Source organism: Cyanistes caeruleus, chromosome 1 (assembly GCF_971803275.1).
Source record: "Cyanistes caeruleus chromosome 1, bCyaCae1.hap1.1, whole genome shotgun sequence".
Lineage (NCBI taxonomy): Eukaryota > Metazoa > Chordata > Aves > Passeriformes > Paridae > Cyanistes > Cyanistes caeruleus.
Window position 1 is genome coordinate 106,603,691 of NC_141701.1, and position 22,327 is coordinate 106,626,017.

Genomic DNA, 22,327 nt, shown 5'->3' on the forward strand with positions numbered 1-22,327 from the left:
AAATCAGGGAGAGGAAACAAGTAGGTGTTGATTGATTAATTAATTAATCTGTTAATTAAGCTGTCGTGTAAATTCATTTACCAGGATTGTGTATACTAAACCATCTTGTCTAAGGACACAGAGGGCTGTGTGCAAGTTTAAAATCGTTAAGTATTGTTATCTGATAACAAGCCCCAAACCTGCGACATCCAAGTTTATTTAAACTGAAAGGATGACAAACATGAAAGCCAAGCACTCCTACTCTTTTCAGCCTTTCCTTCATTGTACCACCAGCCAAAAGAGTCTTGGACTCTCCATAAAATATTTGGCAAACAAAGGCTCTGTTAATTGACAAGCTATTGCTTTTACTGCTTCCTACCACAATTTGTGGGAATCTTTCAGACCCAAATCAATTCTGCACACAAGCGTTCCCATGAGATGCCACACGCATTCCCATTTGAAGCCACTTACAAGCAGTGCTACAGCCTCTCATAAAACCTTTGTCTTCACTGGGCACTTCTGGAACCACGTGCAACCCTTTCATCCCCTGATGGACAGCAGGTTCTTTTTTTTGCTTGTTTGTTTGCTTACTTTAACCAGGTTCTTTGTTTTCTGCCATCTTACTGCTTTGTTTTTACACTAAGATAGGTCCTTGCCTTTGCAAGGAGTGAGTTACAGCAGAGATGTTTGCAGTCCTCATTGCACCCCAATGCCAACAAATAATAGTCTTCCCCTTGTCAGAAGCTGCCTGTTAACAGCTCTCCTTTATTGCTAAAGATCAGTGTAGTTAATTCTTCTTTGTCAGTAAGAAAAATCAATCTCAGCCTGTTAATTAGGAAAGTTTAACAGGGAACAGGCACCTGACAGTATAAGCTCTGTTCCTTTTACGTCAGGAACAACAGCAACCTGGATTCGTGCTATAAGCCCTTATTATCGTGATTTAAAAGCGGTCAACCTGTGTTATTTCTTTCTTTATATGTTTTAGGAATTCAAAATCCATCCTCCTTTGTGTATTTATTTCCTTTAAAGGACAAGAAGTCCTGGACACTTCTTCTCTGCACTGAAATGCCCCCATTCAGGAATATTGTTAATCAGCATTCATTTGGGCCATTGAGGTATCCAAGAAGGTTTAAGTCTTTCATGGCTTCTAGTATCACTTAATTCATTCATTATCACAAAACCATCTTTGATCATAAAACTGGAAAAACAGTCTCTGTCTAAACAAAAGCCTTATAAAGTTGGAGCACCTTTCTCCAATTCCTCAGCATTTCCACCCTCCTTTTCTTACAGGAAAAATTCCCCACAGAAATCTGCTAAATCATGCTTTCATCTTTCTTCACATTCTTTCTCCATGTTTTTTTTTTTTCTCTCAGGGACAGAATACACGTCCTTAGAACATAAAACACAACAAGCACTCATCTTTTACTGCTGCCCATACATGCCATCTCAGAAATAGTAACTGGACAGTGCTACCTATGTGAAATGATGGACAAGGAAGAACAGCGGGAGGCTGACTGCACAGCCAGAGGAACAGGGACCATGCTGAAGCATGGAAGGCAGATTTGAGCTGAACCCTGAAGCATAGGAGGGGCAAGAAAAAAGGCTCCAAGAAGGAAGGAAAGGATATGAGAAAGAGGCTGTCTGTTCTGAGCCCATGATCCTTAAAGAGTAATCTAGACCTTCAGGGCGCTGCCCAATACCTCTATTCCCTTGGGAGTGCACCCAAACAAGGCATGGTCTCTCACTGCATAGAAAGACTCATTTGATCCTCGCCAAAATTTAAAGTATGATGAAGGGTTTCTGCAGCCTGGGCTGGGAACACACTCTGAGTAGGTGAGCTAGAAAGCTTGCAGGTAGGAGAGACATAGGATGAAAGTCAAATATCCACAGAGGGAGGAAATGTGACCTTGACACAGAAAAATGCTTCCCAAATTCTAAGATCGAGATGTTATAAATAAAAATTATTTACCCTGAATAACTCCACTGAATCATCCCATTTGCACTTCTATGCCACAGTTTACTTCCATTTCAGAAAAACTGTGAATAGTTTTTATTTTTAACTTTGCTTCTTGACTCCTAATAAAATATTTTGTAACTTTTCCTCAGAGATGTGTTTTTTGAGAGAAATCAGAAAAAAATGATTAAAAATGGCTATGCATGTTGATAAAAGAAAAAACACACTGTGTTTAACCTTTTCTTTTTTAAATATACTATTTTTTTTTTAAACACTGCTATTTCCAAATTTAAAGGAACTTAATATTTTAGACATGGCCATGGTAGTGTACAATCCCCATGAAAGCAGGTATATTTTTTGAAGCCTGAAGAAAATCAGATAAAGAAAATATAAATAACAGAAGCATGCTTATGTCTCCATGCTGCATTATTTTTCTCACTTTAGTTCCACACATACCAAGTCCTTTCTCTTCCACATCCACCTCCTCAACCACACTTCACCTACCTGCAGGACTGTTTTTTGTTATTAGGTTACTGGGAAAGCCAAACTCCTTAGCCTTGCAAAAAATCTGCAGACAGAATTATGGGGTGTTCCCAGAGAGACACAGTGACCAACCCTTCACATCCCATTTCTGAGCTTTCCCTGGTCTCCATTTGCATCCACCCATAAACAAACCACTTTGCTAATGTCCCTAACTTTGAAGATGTTGAACACCGCTCTTACCAAAAGACCAATTCTTTGCTTTTCCACCCCTCACTACAACTCCTTGTCTCTGTTTCTTAGCCCCAGAGTAAGGGTAGACAGTGTCTGCTGCAGTTTGGAGCTGAATCAAAGCAGCTGAAGTACATGGAAATTTGGGAAGATCAGCATTTGGCACTGCACTAAGGATGGAAATTTGAATTTGAATTATCCTCAGCCTTCACTGAGGATACATTTAATTGCGCGTTCCCCTGAGCTTCCCAGTAGACTGGCGTAACTCCCCCACTGTCTTTTGTGGTGGGAATGTATTCCAGCAGTTCCCAATACCAGTTAAAGCCAAGCTTTCAAAGCAGTATCAGGGTGCTTAATCACCCAGCTGACTGCAGGGGCAGGATCCGTCTTGGCTATCTTCAGCCATCTCTGAGGCCAGGAGCTGGGTAGGCTCCCCCTCTAGTTAGTGAAGGAAGATAAGCATCTGCAGAGAGTAATCCATCCCACCTCTCTCTCTCTCTCAATTAACTGAAGAGGAGCCCAGATAAGTAGTTCAGATCAGACACATTACTTCTGAATAGCTGCAGCTAGACAAGATTAATTCCACCCTCGGCATCCAAAACACTTACATATGTAGTTTCTCATTACTTATCACAGTTGAAATGCCTGTTACTCATTGATTTAGAAACAGATTTTGCATTGTGGTCTCCTTTTCTCTGTGCAAAACTTTTATTATTCACTATTTGTATCCTAGCACTCAGGAATGTAAGTGGCAAGACATTTCCTGCACGCACATACCCACAAGTGCACCTGCAGACCAGTAGCTGGGCACATCTTGAACCCCTCTGAGCAGTGGTTTAAAAGCCCCCAAAGATGCAAAAGAGATTGAGCAGAGGCTCCTTTTTGACTCGGCTCTCCAAGAGCCTCCAATCCCTGTGCTCTGCTTCCAGCTATTTGGGTTTCATTTGTCCCAAATCATTTTGGAAGAGCAGCTAAGAGGACAGCATTGCTTTTGTGAAACGATGCTGTTTGGGGACCAGACACTCCTAACCCTGCTGATGGTTGTCTCTGAGACATGCCTCTCTGCAGGACAGACAGACAGCGCAACCTTTCCCACTCCCAGCTCTCAACCAGCCCAGCAATGCCGTAACCCAGCCTCCATTTCCCAAGCAGGTTGGCTTCCCTGCTCCCCGCAGGGGTGTGGAGCGAGGCCGGCCGGGGGCTGCGGCATCTCCGCGGGGCTGCGCGCTCCCAGCGCGGTGGTGCCTCGCACGGACACATGCCTCACATGCCGGAACGCACAGCGCCCACGGTCTGGGTAACAGCGCTCAAAGGAGTCTAAAGGGGCTACTTATGAGTTTGGATACTACCACCTAAAGATAAGCTTCTCCATGGTTACCGCTCTCACGCAAGGTCACTTTCCTGCCAAACCTCCTCTCCTCCCTCCCTGGCTCTGTCTCCTTCCCTCTCCAATATTTTTTTTTTTTCCCCAAACGTGCTACATCAAAGGAGAAAATGAAAACATTTACGATAATCACAGTCTGACTATTTTAATGCAGGCTGTAGGAAAGGAAACATGTAAGCCAAGTGCTCTTACTGTGCAAGCAGAAACACACTCTCAACCTCATAAAAGTAGTATCTGAGAAATAACACTTGATTAAAGAAGCCAGTCCTTCATTTAAGTAGGTGCTTATGGTAGGGAAAACAGCCAGGGTTTCTCTAGAACAGGCCACTGGCCTATCACGAAAAGCAGGAACAGGCCAGACAGATGAATTATTGCGAGACAGCTGCGTTTCAGCCTGGGTGCGAGGAGATCCCTATTATCCCGTCCACCTTTCCTACACAAATGCCTCTCCCCAGAGAAACTGAGTCATTAAAAGCAGGCTCGTTCACTCCTGACAGGCAATATGCATTGAGTGAGAGGTGATACATTCTCATTTTCAGCAAGAAATCTTAGTCGCCCCAAGGAGCAGCTCACTTAGGAGAGCGGTAATGGAATACAGGGCCTTTCATCTCCGCCTCGCTGCCGCGAGCACAGCCTGGCTCGGTAACAACCCAAAAGTTATTAGTTAATGGCTTGTTTCGATGACCTCCATGAAAGAGTTTGGTGGGTTAGGTCTGGTTTTCAGTAGACAATAGCTAGGACCACAAGTGGTGTCAAACAGGAAACACAGAACAATGAGTTGGGCACCCAGCAGGTAAGGACCGAGTGAATTGCCCAGGTATAGCCATGATGTTGCTTTCTCTGCCCCTCAGAGCCGTGGAACACATAGGAAGCCCTGCAACTGGCCAGACTGCTCCACCAAGATGGGGACCCCCAGCTCCCAAGATCCCAGTTTTGTCCTCATTTACACAAACAATGTGTTAAAAACAAATAAACAAATGTCAGCCATTTCACATCCTTTGGGAGCTCAGTAGTATCTTGTAGGCACCATTTGGAGCTGATAACACCACAAACCTGTGGTGTCCCAAAATGTGTTCCCACAGTCCAGATATGCAGATGTGTACTTACTTCTGGCTGCATCATTGTGCAACGGTAAAAATATTTACATAATTTCTCATTTTAATACATTTAGTGAGTGCAGATCAATCCTACATCTCTCCAGGAAAACAAATCACAGCCATCCCTCTTTACTTTCTTCTTGTTCAATGGTATCTGCAGTCCCAAGTTTGAACTACCCCTGGGACAGTGATGGCCTATGGAGTCCAGAATTGTCCTAAATTATTTGGAGAGCTTGCTCCCAAGAAAATGAAGAATTCACCCTGAAGTGAGAGTAGCTGGAATCCTTATACACCCATCCCCAAAATACCCGTTTGTGCTACTTCCTATGCTAAGTTTCAATGAAAGCCTGAAATCCCAGAAGAAACCTAACTTGGGTTGAAGAGCTTCCCTCCATCTGTTAAAGCCTGCACAAATTACAGCACATCACACACAAGCCTGTTTCCATCACTTTGCATGACTGGATAGGTATCTTCAAATAAGACATCCATCCATCCATCCATCCACCAACTGCTTAGATAAGAGATTCTCTGAGGACCCATTCTCAAAAGGGAATGGATGCAAAGCAGGCAGCAAACTGCTATCACAGCCTGAGGATGCCTCCTTTATTTACTTGAGATTTAAATCACATAGGAATTAGCATAGGCTCCAGTTCTGGGGGGAACAGGCAAGAGGGTAAAAAAAGGCTCTGCAGAGAGAGCAAAGTGGCTTACACATAGAAGGCACTTCTTTAGCTGTCAGAAAGATTCAGACTGAAAGCTGGACATTTTATACAGATGGTATTAACATCCAAAACAATCATGCTCTCCTTCTTGGAAGGAATAGTTAAGTAGCATTAAACTTCTTACTCTCAATAGCTGATGCTGAGACTGGTAACTCTCAAGGTTAGACCCTTAGCTGTGACCCTTTATTCCTTTATTTCTTTACACCATTCTCCCTCATTATCTCCCACCTCCAATGCTCTTCTCAGCACAGGAGCTTTTGATATTCAGAGAACAAAGGAAAGTTGATCAAGGAGATGTTGGTACACCAATAACTGGGCAATAGGCAATATCTGTACAGTACTTATGAAAGAGCAAAGCAGAACCCAAAAAGACTCAAGCATGTCTCCACAGAATTCTCAACCATACAGACCTGCCTTCCCCTGAGGAACATAACTAGGGAAAGCCAGAGTGAAAAGATACTGCTTTGCAGCTGAAGCTGAAGTGAGAGGGGGACCCACCAAATACAGAGGGCGTTCTCAGCCTGGGTCTGAAGGCATTCAGCAGAGCTGGAGCCCAGGGCAAATATCACTGTGACATATGTGACAGCATGTTTTCATTATTACAGGATTAAAACTTGAAAAAAAAATTACCTGAGCACCCTGATCTCCACAGGAGAAGTGATGACTTAGTGTAAATTGATTTTGCAGATTACCAGGGCTTTTGTCCCCACAGAACAGTAAAAGTACTCTGCAACAGCTTCATTAAATGTGTATATATGTGTAAAGATATATTAATTTTTGAAGCCTATCTTTCTGTCGCCCTTCTTTTATTTTATTTTCATGATGCAGGACAACTGTATCTGGTACTGACAAATTTCTTGGCATTCTACTGAAATGTAAAGCCTTACATATTCTACTGATAACAGACCCACAAATTGCAACAAAAGCAGTAGTTTGAACTTTGTGTTTTACTCATCTCACAGATTACAAAAAGGAAGCCAAAGTTATCTGCCCCAACTCATACAGCATTATCTTTTAACTTAATAGAAGTGAAAAAGAAGCCTGCACTCGTTACCCAAAGGATGCAATTATTACTTCCTCTCTATATTGTTGCTAGTCAAGAATAAAATCCAGGATATGACCTTTTCATCAAGCGTCAAGCCAAAAATCCACCTGGGACAGCCTCAGGAGGCTACCCTCACTCTCACTCAGTAATTCAGAGCAAAGGCCCTTGTTGCATACAGCTAAAAGGAATCCTTGGCAAAGTTTGGCTTAAGGAAGCATCTAATAAATGCTGACCAATAGATGAAGGCCAAAAAGATTACTGTTTCCACTTGCATGATCCTATCACAAAAAAAAAGGCATTACCAATTCAACAGATCAGCCCTCTCCCAAAAAACCTGCTCCGTCTGCATACAGTGTAAGGTCAAAGTAAATATTATAAGCTCAAAATGTGAGTGATACAATGAAGTAATGCCATAAATTCTTCAACAGAGACCTGAATTCCAAGAGAAAAAAACATAATAGTGTTGGATTCCTTATATTTTTTGCTTTGTTATGGCAATAATAACGTGCCTTTTGAAGTTCATAAAGGAAGATACAATGCCAAAAGGCAAATACTTACAATACAAGAGCACTTGGTACATTTATTTCCTTCAGGCCTAAATTCTTCTCCTTCATTGTAAAGTCTCCCTTCAAATACACAACCTGGAAAACAGCATTTGAATAAGTTTAGCTCAAGATAGAATGCTGCCCTTTCTCCCTAACATGTAAGGCAATGTGAAAAGTAAATCATACCATCCTTTCTTTCTGTTGGAAAAGATTTCCAAGATATCAAGTTCAACCTTTGACTGATTACGGAATAGTCAAGTAGACCATGACACTAAGTGCCACATCCAGTCATTTCTTAAACACCTTCAGGGATAGTGACTCCAACAACCTGGACAGTCCATTACAAGACCAGCAACCCTTTCCATGCTGAAATTCCTCCTGCTGTCATCAGGAGAGACTGAACCTCCCCTGGCCCAGCTTGAGACTGTGTCCTCGTGTCCTGTGACTGGTTGCCTGGCAGAAAAAAACAATCCCCACCTTGCTACAACCTCCTCTCAGGTTGTTGTAGAGAGACAATCACTTCAGATGAAAACAAATCACTTCAAAATCCTGAATAAATCCTTGAGACACCCTAAATGTCTTGCAGGGGGAGGGGGGGGGGGGGGGGGGGGAAGAAAACATCCTTCTACAGCAAAGAAATTTGCAAAAATGAAGTCGAGGCTAGGATAAGTCTCCCATTACATGTGCCTTTTAAATAGGTTTTTAGGCTGTTTGCTTTTTAATAATTCATTCTTACTCCCTGAGTTTATATTAGATATTAGCAGATATTATAACTAATCAAAATATAATAAATACATTACATCGCAACTAGAGCAGTGCTTACATTCAAAATCTCTGATAAAATCATATTAACCTAAAAAAACATGGCAATTTTCCACTGTTCTTCACGAAGGCAACCCATTCTCACTCCCCTTAAAAAAGTTAATCTCCTTTTTTATGATCACTGTTATCCTTCCTCTCCTGACAAAATCATGGTCATCAGTCATGCAAACCCATCTAACAGACCCTCTAAAAACTGACATAAACACAACTATGAATATTAGCCCAGGACATTGCCTATGAGTCCCCTAGTCTGCATGTCCTCTATTAAAACATATTAAAATAAATCTTGTGTCATTTTGTTCATTGTGAGTCACCAGCCCACATTTTAGTAACTTCTCAAAGATAACAGGGAAATTAGAGGCAGCCTCCCAGGTAATGATGGGTATCACTAGAAATACAGTTGCACAAGTAGAACAGCATCTTAACTATGAAATCTCACCTGGACACACAGGACAACACATTCCCCTGAGTTTCGAAGGGTTTTTGCAATGAACAACACACTGTACTTCTGATTCTACTATCACTCCTTCCTGGAAAAGAAGCAGATTAGACACATTCATTGTTAGTGTTGTGGTTTACTTGTTTTAACTTGTAAACTTGGTATATAAAACTTTAACTTGTAAATCTGTCTTTTTGTTTAACTAGTAAAAATTCACAATTACTTTCAGTAGCTGTCAGTAGAATTAAAGCCCAGCACATGCCACAAAGCACTGGGTTTCAAAACTTCTTTTCTTTCTGTACCTGCTGCCTGGTATCAGGATTTGGGTTAATCCACAGTCAAAAGATCCACTTCAGTCTCCCTGACTCCAGACACAGGATTTGCCTTAAAATGCATCAGGTAAAAAAGCCAAGCATCCTCTTAGGGAAAGGAATCCTGCTTTATCAGGAATCCTTAACCTCAGTAATCTGCCATGCAGCTCTGGTGAAAACAGGCCAGACACAAGGCATTCTCCTCCCTCTCCTACTGGAGGAAAATAGACTTAGAAAGCAGATAAAAGCATCTTGTTCTGTGGAGGGGAGACACTTATCTTTGATATTTTGCCTGATAAGTATTAGTAAATTAACATTTCCTGTACTTATTTGAGAACTCAAGTGTCCTGAACAAATCTGGGTGTGAGGGTCAATGCATAAAAGCTGCTACCCTTCTTTCTGCTTCCAGCTGTTTGAGGCAAGGCAAAATAAATTTTTAAATGTGTGTATCTAGGGTAAACAGGATCACCCAGTTTTGCATTGAGACACTGAAACAGACAATAAAGAACTGACCATTTCATGCAACATATCTAAATTCATGTAATGAGTTTCTTTTCATTAGGTGCAGAGTACTGCTCCAGCTTCAGTCACCTCAGTGCACTTATTTTCAAAAAGAGTTGGTGTCACAGAGCAGAGGTATTACAGAAAAAGAGAAGAAAACCCTTGAAACTCTCTTCTCCTCTTAGTAGAAGCTCTTCATACTAATAATTTCCTCTTTCCAACTGCAATTCTTAGTACCTGCCTGAGTGTTACTATTAAAACCAGATCAAATTGTCAGCAAAAATGGCAGACCTATTTACAGACATAAGATAAAATCACCTACATAATTTCTTGGTTTGAGCCTGACAAGCAACACTCTTGAAAATTTTATGGCTGCAGATAGCCAAGCTACCAAAAATCCCATTGTGTTAACAGGAAAAAAGGTTTGGTTGTGGGTTTTTCTTAAAGAAAGGTAAAACCCATGGACACATACACACAGAAGTGTCCAATTACTAAAATAATTTGTATTGCACAAAAGGCTTTGAATGCTGAAGAAAAGAGGACTTACTTCAAGGTCAAGACAGCAGGAAATTGCATGGCTGTGTACCTCTCCTTCAGCAAAGTTTGGGTATTGGGGTACTCAAGTCATTTAAAACCTATACTTCTGAATATTTGGTTATAGCTGGCTGCATCTGAGTGGATTTAAATTAGTTTAAATGCAAAGTCCATATTGTGTTTTGAGCGTAAGATATTTCAGATTATTTGGATTGGATAAATGAAGGCTCAGGATTTCCTGGGAAAAGCTTGCAACTCAATTAGCATGATTTTTATGACATCCTTACCTGGCACTGGTACGTAACACAGGGATTGCTGGGGAGGTGCCATTTCATGGAGCTGTTGTATGTATTTCCTCCAAAACTGCAGTCTAGAGAATGAGAGAGAAGCCCATCAGTTCAGCTGAACAAGATCTTGTGGTAGGCTGCTGCTGAGGATCACAGGGCAGCATCCTAAATGCAACCCACCCTCTCCCCTGGGTTAACAGAAGAGGTAGAACTGAGAGCTGGGATGAAAAAGAAGGATCATGTCCTGGGAGGACTGACAGCACTGCCCCAGACACCTGCTGCTGATGCCCAACTGGCCAAACTCCTTACTAACTCTGACTGCTCAAAACAAACCAAAATCAGCGACAATTCACTCAAAAGTGGATGTCAGCGCTTGCTCTGCAGTCCATTCAGGAAGTACTTAGTTACTTAAGTGCTGGAATACATAGAGGGAGGAAAGAGGCTGAAAGAAGAACTGGAAACATTCATCATCTAGCTTGGCCATGCTATCTTCTTCCATTAGCCAAAGCCCTCGGGAGTGCTCTTCAGCAAGCACAGCTCAGCATGGATGAGCTGACACTGGCAGCTACCTCTCCTTTATGCCTTTTCATATCCATGACAGGAGGGATCATCATCAGCATGAACTGAAAGTTCTCATGTGTGTGTGGTGAATCTCCATGGGGAGACATTTTGGACTCTCGTGGAGTTTGGCTTTATTCACCTTTGTATGCTATATGACCACTTTGTTAACAGAAAACAGGTTTGTTTGCCCGTGCATTCCATCAACCCACATTTGTTTTGTGCAAAAAGAATTTTCATGGAGCCACTTGGAATAAAGCAAACACCAAAACAAACATTAATTTTCACATGTTTGATTACATGTTCCTACTAGTTTCTCTTCCTTTTTGGTTTTCTCTTTTGCCATTTTCTGGTATTCTACAAAAAAAAGAAAGCCAAAAAGAACACAAAATAATGAAATAACTCACCAGAAAAGCAAAACCAGAAAACACTTATAAAGTAGAAATATAATATTTGTTTAAAAAGAGTTAGTTTATTAATGCAAATAGTTTCAACTGAAAAATAATTCTTTGGAGACCTAGAGTGGTTCTGAGAAAAAATTTGGAAATAACACATACCCCATTCTATGGGAAAAATGCCCATTTTCCATTTATTGCTTTTAGGGGTTTTTTTCCTAGTATATTTTATTCAAAATTAGCTTGATCAAAGAGCCCATGAAACCAACAGGAATCTTGCCAAAGACTTTGAAACACAGACATGTACACAGAGCTGGAGAATCACAAAACTACAATCAGTCAAACAATGCCCACGGCACCATTCTGTTTCCACACCCTACCTCAACAAATACTCTTTCTCTGCTGTGTAGGGTGCACTGTCCTGCTTTGGAATAAGTTTTATATCCTTCTGAAAGTAAAGGCAATTTATCAGCCCAGCACCAGTAAATCTTTGAGCCCACTGTAAAAGAAAACTCGAGAGTTTTGGTTTGAGCTCTGAAGTACTCAGGAACTTAAAATCTCTTTAAAATCATTTTGAATTCAACACAAAATTTAAAGGAATCATTATGTATGAAGATCATTTGCAAATGTGTAAACTGCCTCCAGTTAAGTTCCTGAACAACAGAAGACTTGCACTTCAGGATTTGCAGTAATCAGAAATTCTTTTTCCGGGCTAAATACAGAGCAACATGGGAAAAATGTGTAGGTGCTGTGGCCATTTCACTTACCTAAGCTGAAACAGGTATATTTTGAAAAGAAACAATCAATAGTCTCAAAGTTGGCTCTGATAGTTTCATCTTTGACAAACATTGAAAGGCACAAAGTATACAACTGAGTCTTATATTTTTAACTAGTAAAGCCCCTATGAAATTATTTTGAATAATAAAGAAATGTTCAGATTCTCTGTGCATTAAATACAGTTCTCTGACATCTCACATACGCAGGACAGCACATCAAGAGAGGAGTGTGAAGCCCTGTAGTCCTCTTATGCATTTTGAAGTTCCATTCTGAAAAACACTGAATTAATCTTGCAGAACAGTCTCACTTGCTGCTCACTGAAAACCCTGATGAATGCAGAGCCTATTCAATGTGTTTAACATCCCCAAGTTGCTGAAGCCCAGGTCATACTGGTCCCAGTCTGAGAAACAGTTTACAAGTGTGCAGGACACTCAGCATGGAATGAGCTGTGTTGTTCAATATCTGTGTGTGTATTTTACCAGAATCAAGAATCAAGGGCTGGGTTGGGAAGTAGCAACTGCAAAATACCTTACATATTTGCTCAGCAATTATGTTCTTTAATGTAAAATGTTTCCTCTATAAGAAAGCTAATGACCCTGGGCTAATCTGCATGTACAGATGTGCATATTAAACTGAAATTTTCAGCTCAAGGATTAGTCTGGTCGACAAAGCATGAAGGTGGTGCACTCATGCAGTCAATGCTGCTCGTGCTGGAGGTGCACACCCAAGCTATGCTATAAAATCCTCTGCCCTGCATCACCAGCCACTGTCCCTGTGGAAAGCAGCAAGGGGATGGCACACCAGAAGCAACCATGCTAAGGAGAGTCTGCAGTCACCTAAAGGGGAGTTTAAAAATGGGAACCAGAATGGAAAAGATGGCAGAAGCATGGGAGCTACTAAGACTGCTCTCGAGCTTTGGCATGGGCCAGCGTGCTGAATGAGGGAGACAGAGCAGCACCTGTCCAACACCAGTGCAGGGCGTGGTGGGAGCTGGATTTCAGCAGATGCTCAGCAGAAGGAGCAGTAGGAAGCAAGGGGAGAGTTAGCCAGTATAACAAGCAGCCCTGGGGAGAGATGGGGGAAGGCTGAATGTCAGGCAAAGCTGAACAGGGTAAGAAAGGAGTGTTTTACAAACTCTGGGTGACGCTTTAACCTGTCTCTGACCACAGGTGTGCCCTGACACTGCCCTTTGGACGCCCCAGAGCTACACCCACTACTCACTCTTCAAAAGGAAAAAGAAACAAAGCCCACATACCAGCTAGGTTTTCTGAACCTCACTTTCAATGTACAAATCTCTCAGCTGACACCTGCAAACATACAGCTGGACTTTTCTCGTCCCCCTACTCACAGCATGGGAATTCCTGAGCCTCACCTAAATTCATCTGAGTGAAAGCTGCTTCAGTCTATGTGCCAGCTCAGGCAAGCCATTCTGGCTCATCCATGGTTAAAGGTCCACCACATTTGGCCTGAAAAGTAGAATAGAAATATTCTACTGAAAAGTAGAATATTCAGTAGAAGTCACTGAGTATTTTGTGTTCAAAGTCATCAGCAAAGTCCCTTATGTCAAGTTCCACAACAGAGTATGACTGAATATACTTGAAGTTCCTTTTAAAAACCTTTTAAAGTTTTTCTTTTTTTTTTTATTCCCAAAAAAAACCCTTTGGAAATATTCCACCATTCAAAGGAAGAGCAGGAGAAAATAATAAAGCAAGAAAGTTCAGAGATTGGGACTATCACTTAAATGTTATCTTATTTACCTGAATACCTGAATACTTAAAACTTTAAAAGGGTTACAGAAGAAGTTTTCAAGAAGAGAACCCAAAAAGTCTGAGAACACTCTAAAGAGTATGTGAAAGATTTGACATTAATAAGTAAATTTGATCTTGACTTATATACCCCGTAAGGAAAACCTTTAGGATTCCACATATGGAAGGAAATTAAATATTAGTGGTCTACACCAGTTTTAAAAATGTTAAAGTGATTCATATCAGTCAAGGAGTGTGTCCTAATTTTTCAGTCTTTCCTGCTCCTTTCTTTAAAAATAGCTGGTGTTTTATTAATGTAAAATATTAACTTTCAGTTAGTTGTAGGTTTTGTTGCCATTACCTCCTTCAACCCAAACAGTTCAGATAAGTCTTGGATAAACATGCAAGCCTAAAGTTGCTTATCTGAATCTAACAAAACCACTAAATACTTTGAACTTGGTCAATTGTTGCATATGCAGTGGAAACTAATGCCAATTGCTTTCCAGTCACCTCTTAAGGGCAAAGTGATCCTCCAGATTTAGTTCTTCTGGCACAAAAAAAAAAAAAAAAGCTAAAATAAATAACTTCTAATATAATTATTTAGCTACTTTGTTTCAATATTGTGCATAACACACTTGGGCACCTTTGTTTCAAATGTAATAAACCAAGCCTTGGCCAATTTAATTTGAAAGAACAATTTCATTCTAAAACAAGCATCATCACACAGAATTGGACTAGAATAACAAAAGAAGAAAATTATAGCAGATTTTTCTATTGGCATGTGGACAAGCTGATGATCAGGAAGCCATTTGTCTTTCCAAACCATAGAACTCTGATTAATGACTCTTTTTTCTTCTTCCCCAGATACCCACCCATATAGCAGTACCATAAAGATAGGGAAATTGACTGTAAGAGACAGTTTAGCAGTGCAAAAGCTCAGCCAGTGTCCTCAGGAGTTCATTAAAAAACAACCCTTTTTTACTCAATTTGACATTGCCTAATTAGATTCCAGAAGAAACTTGTGCTTATTTTAGTCTAATGAGAATTTTATAGACAAGTCATTTCCTTATTCTCCCAAGAGAAAGTGATAGATTGGTGCACAATAGACTGGCTCCTCATCCCTCATTTCTTCAGCATCTTTCTTCTCCTATTAAGTCTTTTTTTTTGTTTTCCCTCTACTTTCTGTTTAAAAAATGTAACCTCTCTATTGGCATGGAAAATAAACATTAAGAAAAAGAGTCAGAAGACATGTTTTATTTAGTGTTTGATAAATTAATCCTCAGGGAGGTAACCAGGCATGCTAACACTAAATACCAGCTCTAGCCAAAAAGAAAGAGCCAACTCCAAAACCCTAAACAAAAAAACAAAAAAACCAAAAAAAAAAAAAAACCAAAAAAAAAAAAAAACCAAAACCAATAACTTATACATTCTGCAGTATTTCCCTGGCATGAAATCAGTTAGCCAAAATAAAAGAACTGAATCAAACATATACCTATTATGAAATATATTTTCACATGTTGAAGTGATAGTAGAGCCATTGACAGCTACCAGAAAATTAAACTTCCTGTTGAGTAACCCTGGTCTTCATTTGTCAACACAGAAGGATGAAAATGTATATAAAACCTCCCATGCTTATCAAGTCTGGCTCCAAACAGTGAAAATCCAACTCTTTCCTCTGTAACCAAGTACAAGCAAACCTATTTGCAGCCGAGCCATGGCCATTACCATACTCAAGGGATGCACAGGGGCCATGTAACACAGCAGAGTGAAGAGGCCATGGGGGTGAGCTGTGCTAGGACCACACAGCTCACACACAGAGGATGCAAGGCAGCCCATATTCACTGAACAAACAGCAGCAGAAACAAAGACATCAGCTCCTTCCAGTGCTGTTTTTGTCCCTTGCAAACCACTGGAACTGAATTTTACCTTCCCAAATGTCTTGTGTTCCATGCATAGGGTGAAAAAATTTAGCCCTGCAGGGTTCCTGAGAACATTGCAATTCAAAATGGCACACAGTTAGAGCTGCCACTGAATCTTGAGTTGATACTCCATGTGCTTGCCAAGCCTGGCAGCTGGAGAACTTTCACCTCTCATGGTTATGAGGGCTGTCATGAATGATGTTGCTCAGTGACAAAATTATTTGCTCTTGCACCCAATTTTCTCACACCAGCAAAATCATCCATGATCTGTACATCTTACAAATTCAAAATAAAATGGTAAAAAAATTCTTGTTCCAGTGATACATGTCCTAAGATGTTTATCATTTTTTTCCAGAGAAATATTACATGTGAAACCATCAATGTGAAAATCTGGCTAACTGATGTTTGACTGAAAAACTGTTTGTGATAACACAACAAGACTATTCATTAAAAGGTTCTTACATAATGGAAAACTATATTCACCAAGGTAATAAGAGCATCTGAAATTTGAGGTGCTACTGAGCACAACAGTATACACCAGACATCCAAGAGATGTCAAATGTATCTGCTAAGACCTTTGTAAGAAGTGTCAACTCAAAGAAAGGATGGAGAGATAGAGACCTTTTCTTAGGCATAACCAGAAGTAATCAAAGGTGGCGCTGTGACGATGCTGAATGGTAATGTCCCTCATGGCTATTTGTCACTGCTTCAAAACTTTTGCCTTTTCTTCAAATATAAAGCTAACATCCGAATGAACACTGAGACAAACCTGTACTTCCAGCCTCAAGAAACAGACCTTCTGGCCTAGAGCTGGAACACCAGGTGACTCAGAAGCAGTGAGAAGGGCCGAAAGAAAAGTTAAGAGTTGGTTACATCCTCAAACCATCTCTCAAAACCAGTCCCTGACCGAAGCCAGGTCTAGATTATTCAGGTGAAGGTGAAAGAAATTTCTTTAGGAAAATATACATATTATCTTCACATCCCATCCCCCTCCATCCATGTATTATTCCTTGCCTCTGACAGCTTGCCTTAGAGCATGCAAGGATGGGCTGCAAGGTATAGCGCCCCACTGGGGCCCCAAAAAAAGGTCCCCCCAGTCAGTCTTGCAGCAGGACACCAAAATGGTGTTGGGTACCTTATACTGGGGGTGTCCAGAGGTAAACAAAGTACAGAGGTTCTGTTCATATGGATCCTGCAGGTTGTCAGCAGAGCAGCCAGAACATTGGTAATCTCACAACCCCCCTCTAACTTCCTTTGCAAGCCAGCCCTAAGAGCTGAAATTGGCTGCAATCCTCAGCCATACTATTTGATATCCTTTCCAAGAAATGCACAATTAACTATGATACCTTTGGATATTCAATATTTAATAGACCTAGCACTGTTGTTGCCTGGGCTGGGATTCCATTCTCTGATAGATTCCACATCAATGGAGCATAGCACAAGAATTTCTAAGATCAATAATTAATTATTAAAAAGAAAACCATAAACCCAACCAAAACAAAAATCCCAGTAATTCTGAAAAGTTAACAAGGACAGAAAATGCAAAATTGTACATGAGAAGTGAAAGAAAATTCTGAACATATTTTCTTTGTTGTAAAAGAATTCCCAGCAACTTTGTCTTTGCACATCCATAGAAGCTTAAGATTCCTAAGATAATAGAGTAGAATATGGTGCACAATTTTAGAAATGCAAACTTTATGCAATCCTGAGCCAGTAATACCACTTCTTCAGAGTGCAAATAACTTACTATTTGATGTGTAGAGAGCTCTATATCTAAATGACAGGTCTCCATCCAACTAAATAAGATAATGCTGCCAAATCTATTTCTATAATCTCAGTGACCTCATAGGTTTTCATTAAATATATGAAATAAAATGAGAGATGAAAAGTGGCCTATTTAACCTATGCAAAAATAATAAGAGGTCTTATTTATTTCAGTATTTTCAAAATGAATAGCATGCTAGAGGTATGTGGTATGTTTTATAAACTACAGTAGATATCTGTCAAAAGAATAATCTTGCTGAAAACTTTTCCTATTAGACTGAGTCGCCTGCATTCTCCTTGCAGCAGGGAGCCATAATCATGGGCCCACATTTCTCAGTTCCAGACTTTTCACAAACACACAGAAAAAGTGAGCTTTACCCCGCCAACTTTACAATCAAGGTCCTATGGGCCTAAAGTCAAGAACATTGTTAAAACACATGGCTAGTCTGGAGAATTTAAATCTTAAATCTTAATTTAAATGTTTGACCTCATTGCAGCCTACAAATTCCTCACAAGGGGAAGCAGAGGGGCAGGGGAGGGCAGGCACAAGTCTCTTCTCTGTAGTGACTTCTGACAGGACCCAAGGGAATGAGGCAGTGTAAGGGGAGGTTCAAGCTGGCTATTAGGAAAAGCTTCTTCACCCAGAGGGTGGCTGAGAACTGGAACAGGCTCCCCAGGGAAGTGGTCACAGCACCAAGCCTGACAGTTCAAGAAGCATTTGGACAATATTCTCAGGCACATTCTTATCCCGTGCAGGTCCTGGAGTCAGAATTTGATGATCCTTGTGGGATCCTTGAGACTCAGGATATTATGTGATTCTGTGACAAAGCAAAGCCAGATCTTTCCATATGCTGCTTTCTATCATGGGTGGATTTTCTGATTCCAAAAGCTGTACTAGTGGCTGCTCCTTACTTTTTCTGTTTATTACAAAATATGAAAAAAAGATGTGCTAGAAATTACCTAAATAGCATAAAAATACCCCAAATGGAAGCAAGGGACTTATGCTCAGCACACAACCATTTGCAGGAAAAGTTCTCTACCAACAATCCAGTTTCTCCTGTATGCAGAGCTCTGAATAGGAGAGTTCAGGTGTGTGCACCTGATTGTGCTGCACATACAATCATAGAACAGTTTGGGTTGCAAGGGACCAAAATAGGCCATCTAGTCCAACCCCCTTGCAACAGGCAAGGAATGTCCTCATGCTCCTCATGACAGAATAAAATTCACTGGCAGAGATGACTCATGAGTGTTTCCTTCCTGCACAAGCCCACTCTGGAACATGCCCTTTGGTTTAACGCTATCCTCCCGATGTTGCACTCGCATGACAGCAGCCATTCATTCACTCACTCATTCATTCATTTCTTCACAAGGTAGGAAGACAGACGTGAAGCTGTCAAAGAGAGCTGGCAAGAGCCTGTAAGGCCTGATTAAGCTCTCCCAGGCTTTGGGAACAAAGCCAAGAAAAAAGCCATCAGTTTTTGATGTCTTTCCTTGGTAACATTTTGTTCATGTTTAGATGAAATGCAACTAGTAAAAAAAAAAAAAAAAAAAAAAAAAAGTGCCAAAAAAGCCCTGTTTTCCTTTTCCTGCCTGCATTCCCCATGGGCACTCTGGCAGCTTGACAAAATAGTAACTGAGAATGAGTGCTGCAGGGCCAAGTCCCGTCTGCAGCTGAGCTTTGTGTGGGGAGTGCCGGGGAGCTGCCGGGACACTAAAGGGAGTAGCTGAAGTGATACACTGCCAGGCTGGTATTTGCAGCCTTGATTCCCCAGTTGCCCACCATGGGACACTCATTTTAGGTCTCACATAGAACTTCAGCAGTGTTCAGAGTGGTGGGAGAGCAAGCAGCCTCTCCTGGGGTAGAGGTGGTTCCATCAGCCTCTTCCCCTGGAACCAGAACAACCTGGTAACAGAGCATGGTGTCAAGACTGTGAGAGTTAGATTGGGTGCATATTTTGCCTTGTCGTTCAGAAAACACAAAAAAACTTATTCAGAAATTTCATATCTACTTTGAAAATTTAGTCCTTGAGAGCTTTTTTTTTTTTCCTTAGGATTATGAAATTTATTCAGCACACATTTTAAGCACATAGAAACTGTCATCTTAGATCAGACCAAAAACCCTTCTAGTCAATAATCTTCTGTCTGATAGCAGCTACTAAGTGACACCTTGGGAAGTGTGAAAAATACAGACCAAGGTCCATAGCTCTAGTTTAGCCTCCAGAAGGAATACATAGCCTGTCTGACTCAAAGGGAAAACAGAGCATTTTGGGTTGTACCTTGCTCCTTTCCTAACAAAATCAGAGTTCAATTTTCTCTTTGGAGAACTGCTGAACATTGAGTTAATTGTGCCACAGAAGTATCATTTATAACACTCAGAAACAGCTACCACTCAGTAGCTGTCAACTCAGAGCACAGTATTGTATCTGTAAAGTTAGGACTGTTTTGTCCTGTGTGCATCTATTTATTCCCATCCACGTTAACTTGCTTTGCTGCTTTGTCATCAGTTGATCAATGCCCTGAGGACCTTCTGCAGCTCCTCACAGTCCATCCTCTTGCTTTACTCTGCTACAGACATCAGGTCACCAGCAGCAAACTTCCTGTCCCTCTTCGCCCCTTCTCTAGATCATTTCTGAGCACTTGGACAAATGGAGATCTTTGCAAGGATATGTTGGCAACCTTTTTTTACTGTGAAAACAATCATACACTAGTTACTTATTTGCTGATGAAAAGAGTATCTCTAAAAACTCAGGGCTGCTTAGTTTCTTCAGCAGTTTCCTTGTGAGGGATCTTGTTGGATGCCTATTAGTGGGATCTCTCTGTCCACTGATACATTCAAAGGACCCTAGCTATCTAATCCCTCTTCTATCTCAAGTGTCCATGTGTGCTCTAATTCTATTTTTCAATAGTTTCTATTAATTATCCCATTAGAGATGTCAAGCATACCAATCTGCAGATTCCAGGCTCAAGCCTATCGATAATGTTCTGTAGGTACCCACCCCAAATCAGAACAAACAGAAAATCTTAAAAGGAGTCTGAGTAAAAATGCTGTTTGAATTAAAATATTGTTTGTTCAGCTTTGAAACATTCATTCTTTTCATTTTGCATGCATGCATGCACTTATGCTTATGTATGTATATAGAATTTTCAGACCATTGAGCAAATACACATCCCATTATGAAATTGAAAAATCAAACTCCATCCTAATCCAACCGACACTTAGCAATATTTTCCTACAAAGCTGACACTAAACACAGTTTGACAAAAGAAATAAATTACATGTAATTTATGTAAAATCTGTAATTTAAATTCTTGTTTTGGTAATGTTTTAATATTTTTTCCAGTTCATTTCCTTCTCTTTTAAGTGTCATGTTTCTAGACAAATCCTTGAATTGGGGCTTGCCAAACTATTCCAAAGCTGCAGCACAGAAGCAAATCATAAGCACAGCATCTAACACACCTCTGCAACCTTCCAGGAAAAATACACATCCATCATGTCTCTTCCATCTGAATTTCAGTGTAATCTGTTTTCCTGCATTTGTATTTCCTCTGGGAAGGCAAGAAATGCTTTTATTTCCCAACTATTTATCCTACCCTATCTCCCTCTCAATCCCACACAATCACCAGTGAAGAATTAAAAATGACAGAGGAAAAATAAAATAAAACTGTCTGAATTTTACATTCGCCACCTCGTTGATTGTGGAAGCAGTCCCTCAGCAAAATTAGTGCTTTAGAGCGTATTACTTACTGCATCAATATAAAAAAAAAACAACTACTTTTCAACTTCATCTACTTGCATATTTTTCATGTGGTTAAACATAGCAGATACATGCCATGCATGCTTACACTTTTTTTATTATTATTTGATCATTATCTCGTTTTAAACAGCTTGGAATATACAATATTGGTCAATAAATAAATGTATAATACTTGGAAAGCTTATTTTGCTTTCATAAAAATGTCTACAATATTATTGTTTGAATCAGGAAATGTTTAATAAAATTAATAAAATTTGCTTGTTTTTTTTCCAGTATGAGGAGAGAGAGGAATAACCATGGATAAATACCCTGCTCTTTATTACTCAGAAGTATTATTCTGTCCAACCACATAAAAAGTTAAAGAGACTCTTACTGACCGGTGACGACTAGCAGATTGATGTTGACCTAAAATATTTCTGATAACATTAGAAGGGGGATGACTCTTAAAAAACTGACAAGATAGCGATGAAGAATAAAGATGTACTCCTAAAGGATTGTTGCTGTGCAAGAACTAATAACTGCAAATGTGTGAATTTATGTATTTCTCTCAGCTTTGTACACATATGTATTTCAGTTATGGTTACTGCCCTCTTCTAGCCTCTGGTGACAGCCAAGTCCCAGCCGAGAAGGTACAAATTTAGACCTATCTTTGGGAACCTAAATGTGCACTGATAACATTTTAAAAAGAGGGTAAAATGACAGGAAGGGAATGGCACCTTTGCAACGCTCACAGCAAGCTCCTCTCTGCTTAATGACGAGGGCACAGTCCTTGGAGAGCACTGGACACTTCTCTCTTTTGCACGTCACTTCCTTATTCTGGAAAAAGAAAAAAAAAAAAGAAAAAAAAAGACAAAAGCTATTGCAAGTACACCAAACCCAAGGCTACCATTTCTTGCAATTCAGAAAATAAAATGTGGGGACAGCAGTCTGCTCTTTTGCTTCAGGAGAGGTCCTTGTGATTCAGTACACCTTTCTTCCCTTGAAGGAACACAGTAGAAAAGAGTCTTTGAATAGTCAGGGAACCCAACTAAATTGTGTTTAAACTCCATTTTGACAGGAATCAAAAAGGACTGCATCCCAGTC

At 40.3% G+C, this 22,327-nt stretch overlaps 1 protein-coding gene across 2 annotated transcripts in view; it reads right to left on the minus strand.

Moving 5' to 3' along the window:
• Positions 1–22,327, minus strand: part of BMPER (BMP binding endothelial regulator) — a 147,993-nt gene that overhangs the window by 101,550 nt on the left and 24,116 nt on the right. For both annotated transcript variants that reach the window (XM_086847771.1, XM_086847762.1), the window contains exons 3-6: positions 21,961–22,060; positions 10,332–10,414; positions 8,699–8,789; positions 7,451–7,533 (exon numbers count right to left, since the gene is read on the minus strand). In XM_086847771.1, the coding sequence (XP_086703897.1) occupies positions 7,451–7,533; positions 8,699–8,789; positions 10,332–10,414; positions 21,961–22,060 (357 nt within the window). The remainder of the gene's footprint in view (positions 1–7,450; positions 7,534–8,698; positions 8,790–10,331; positions 10,415–21,960; positions 22,061–22,327) is intronic.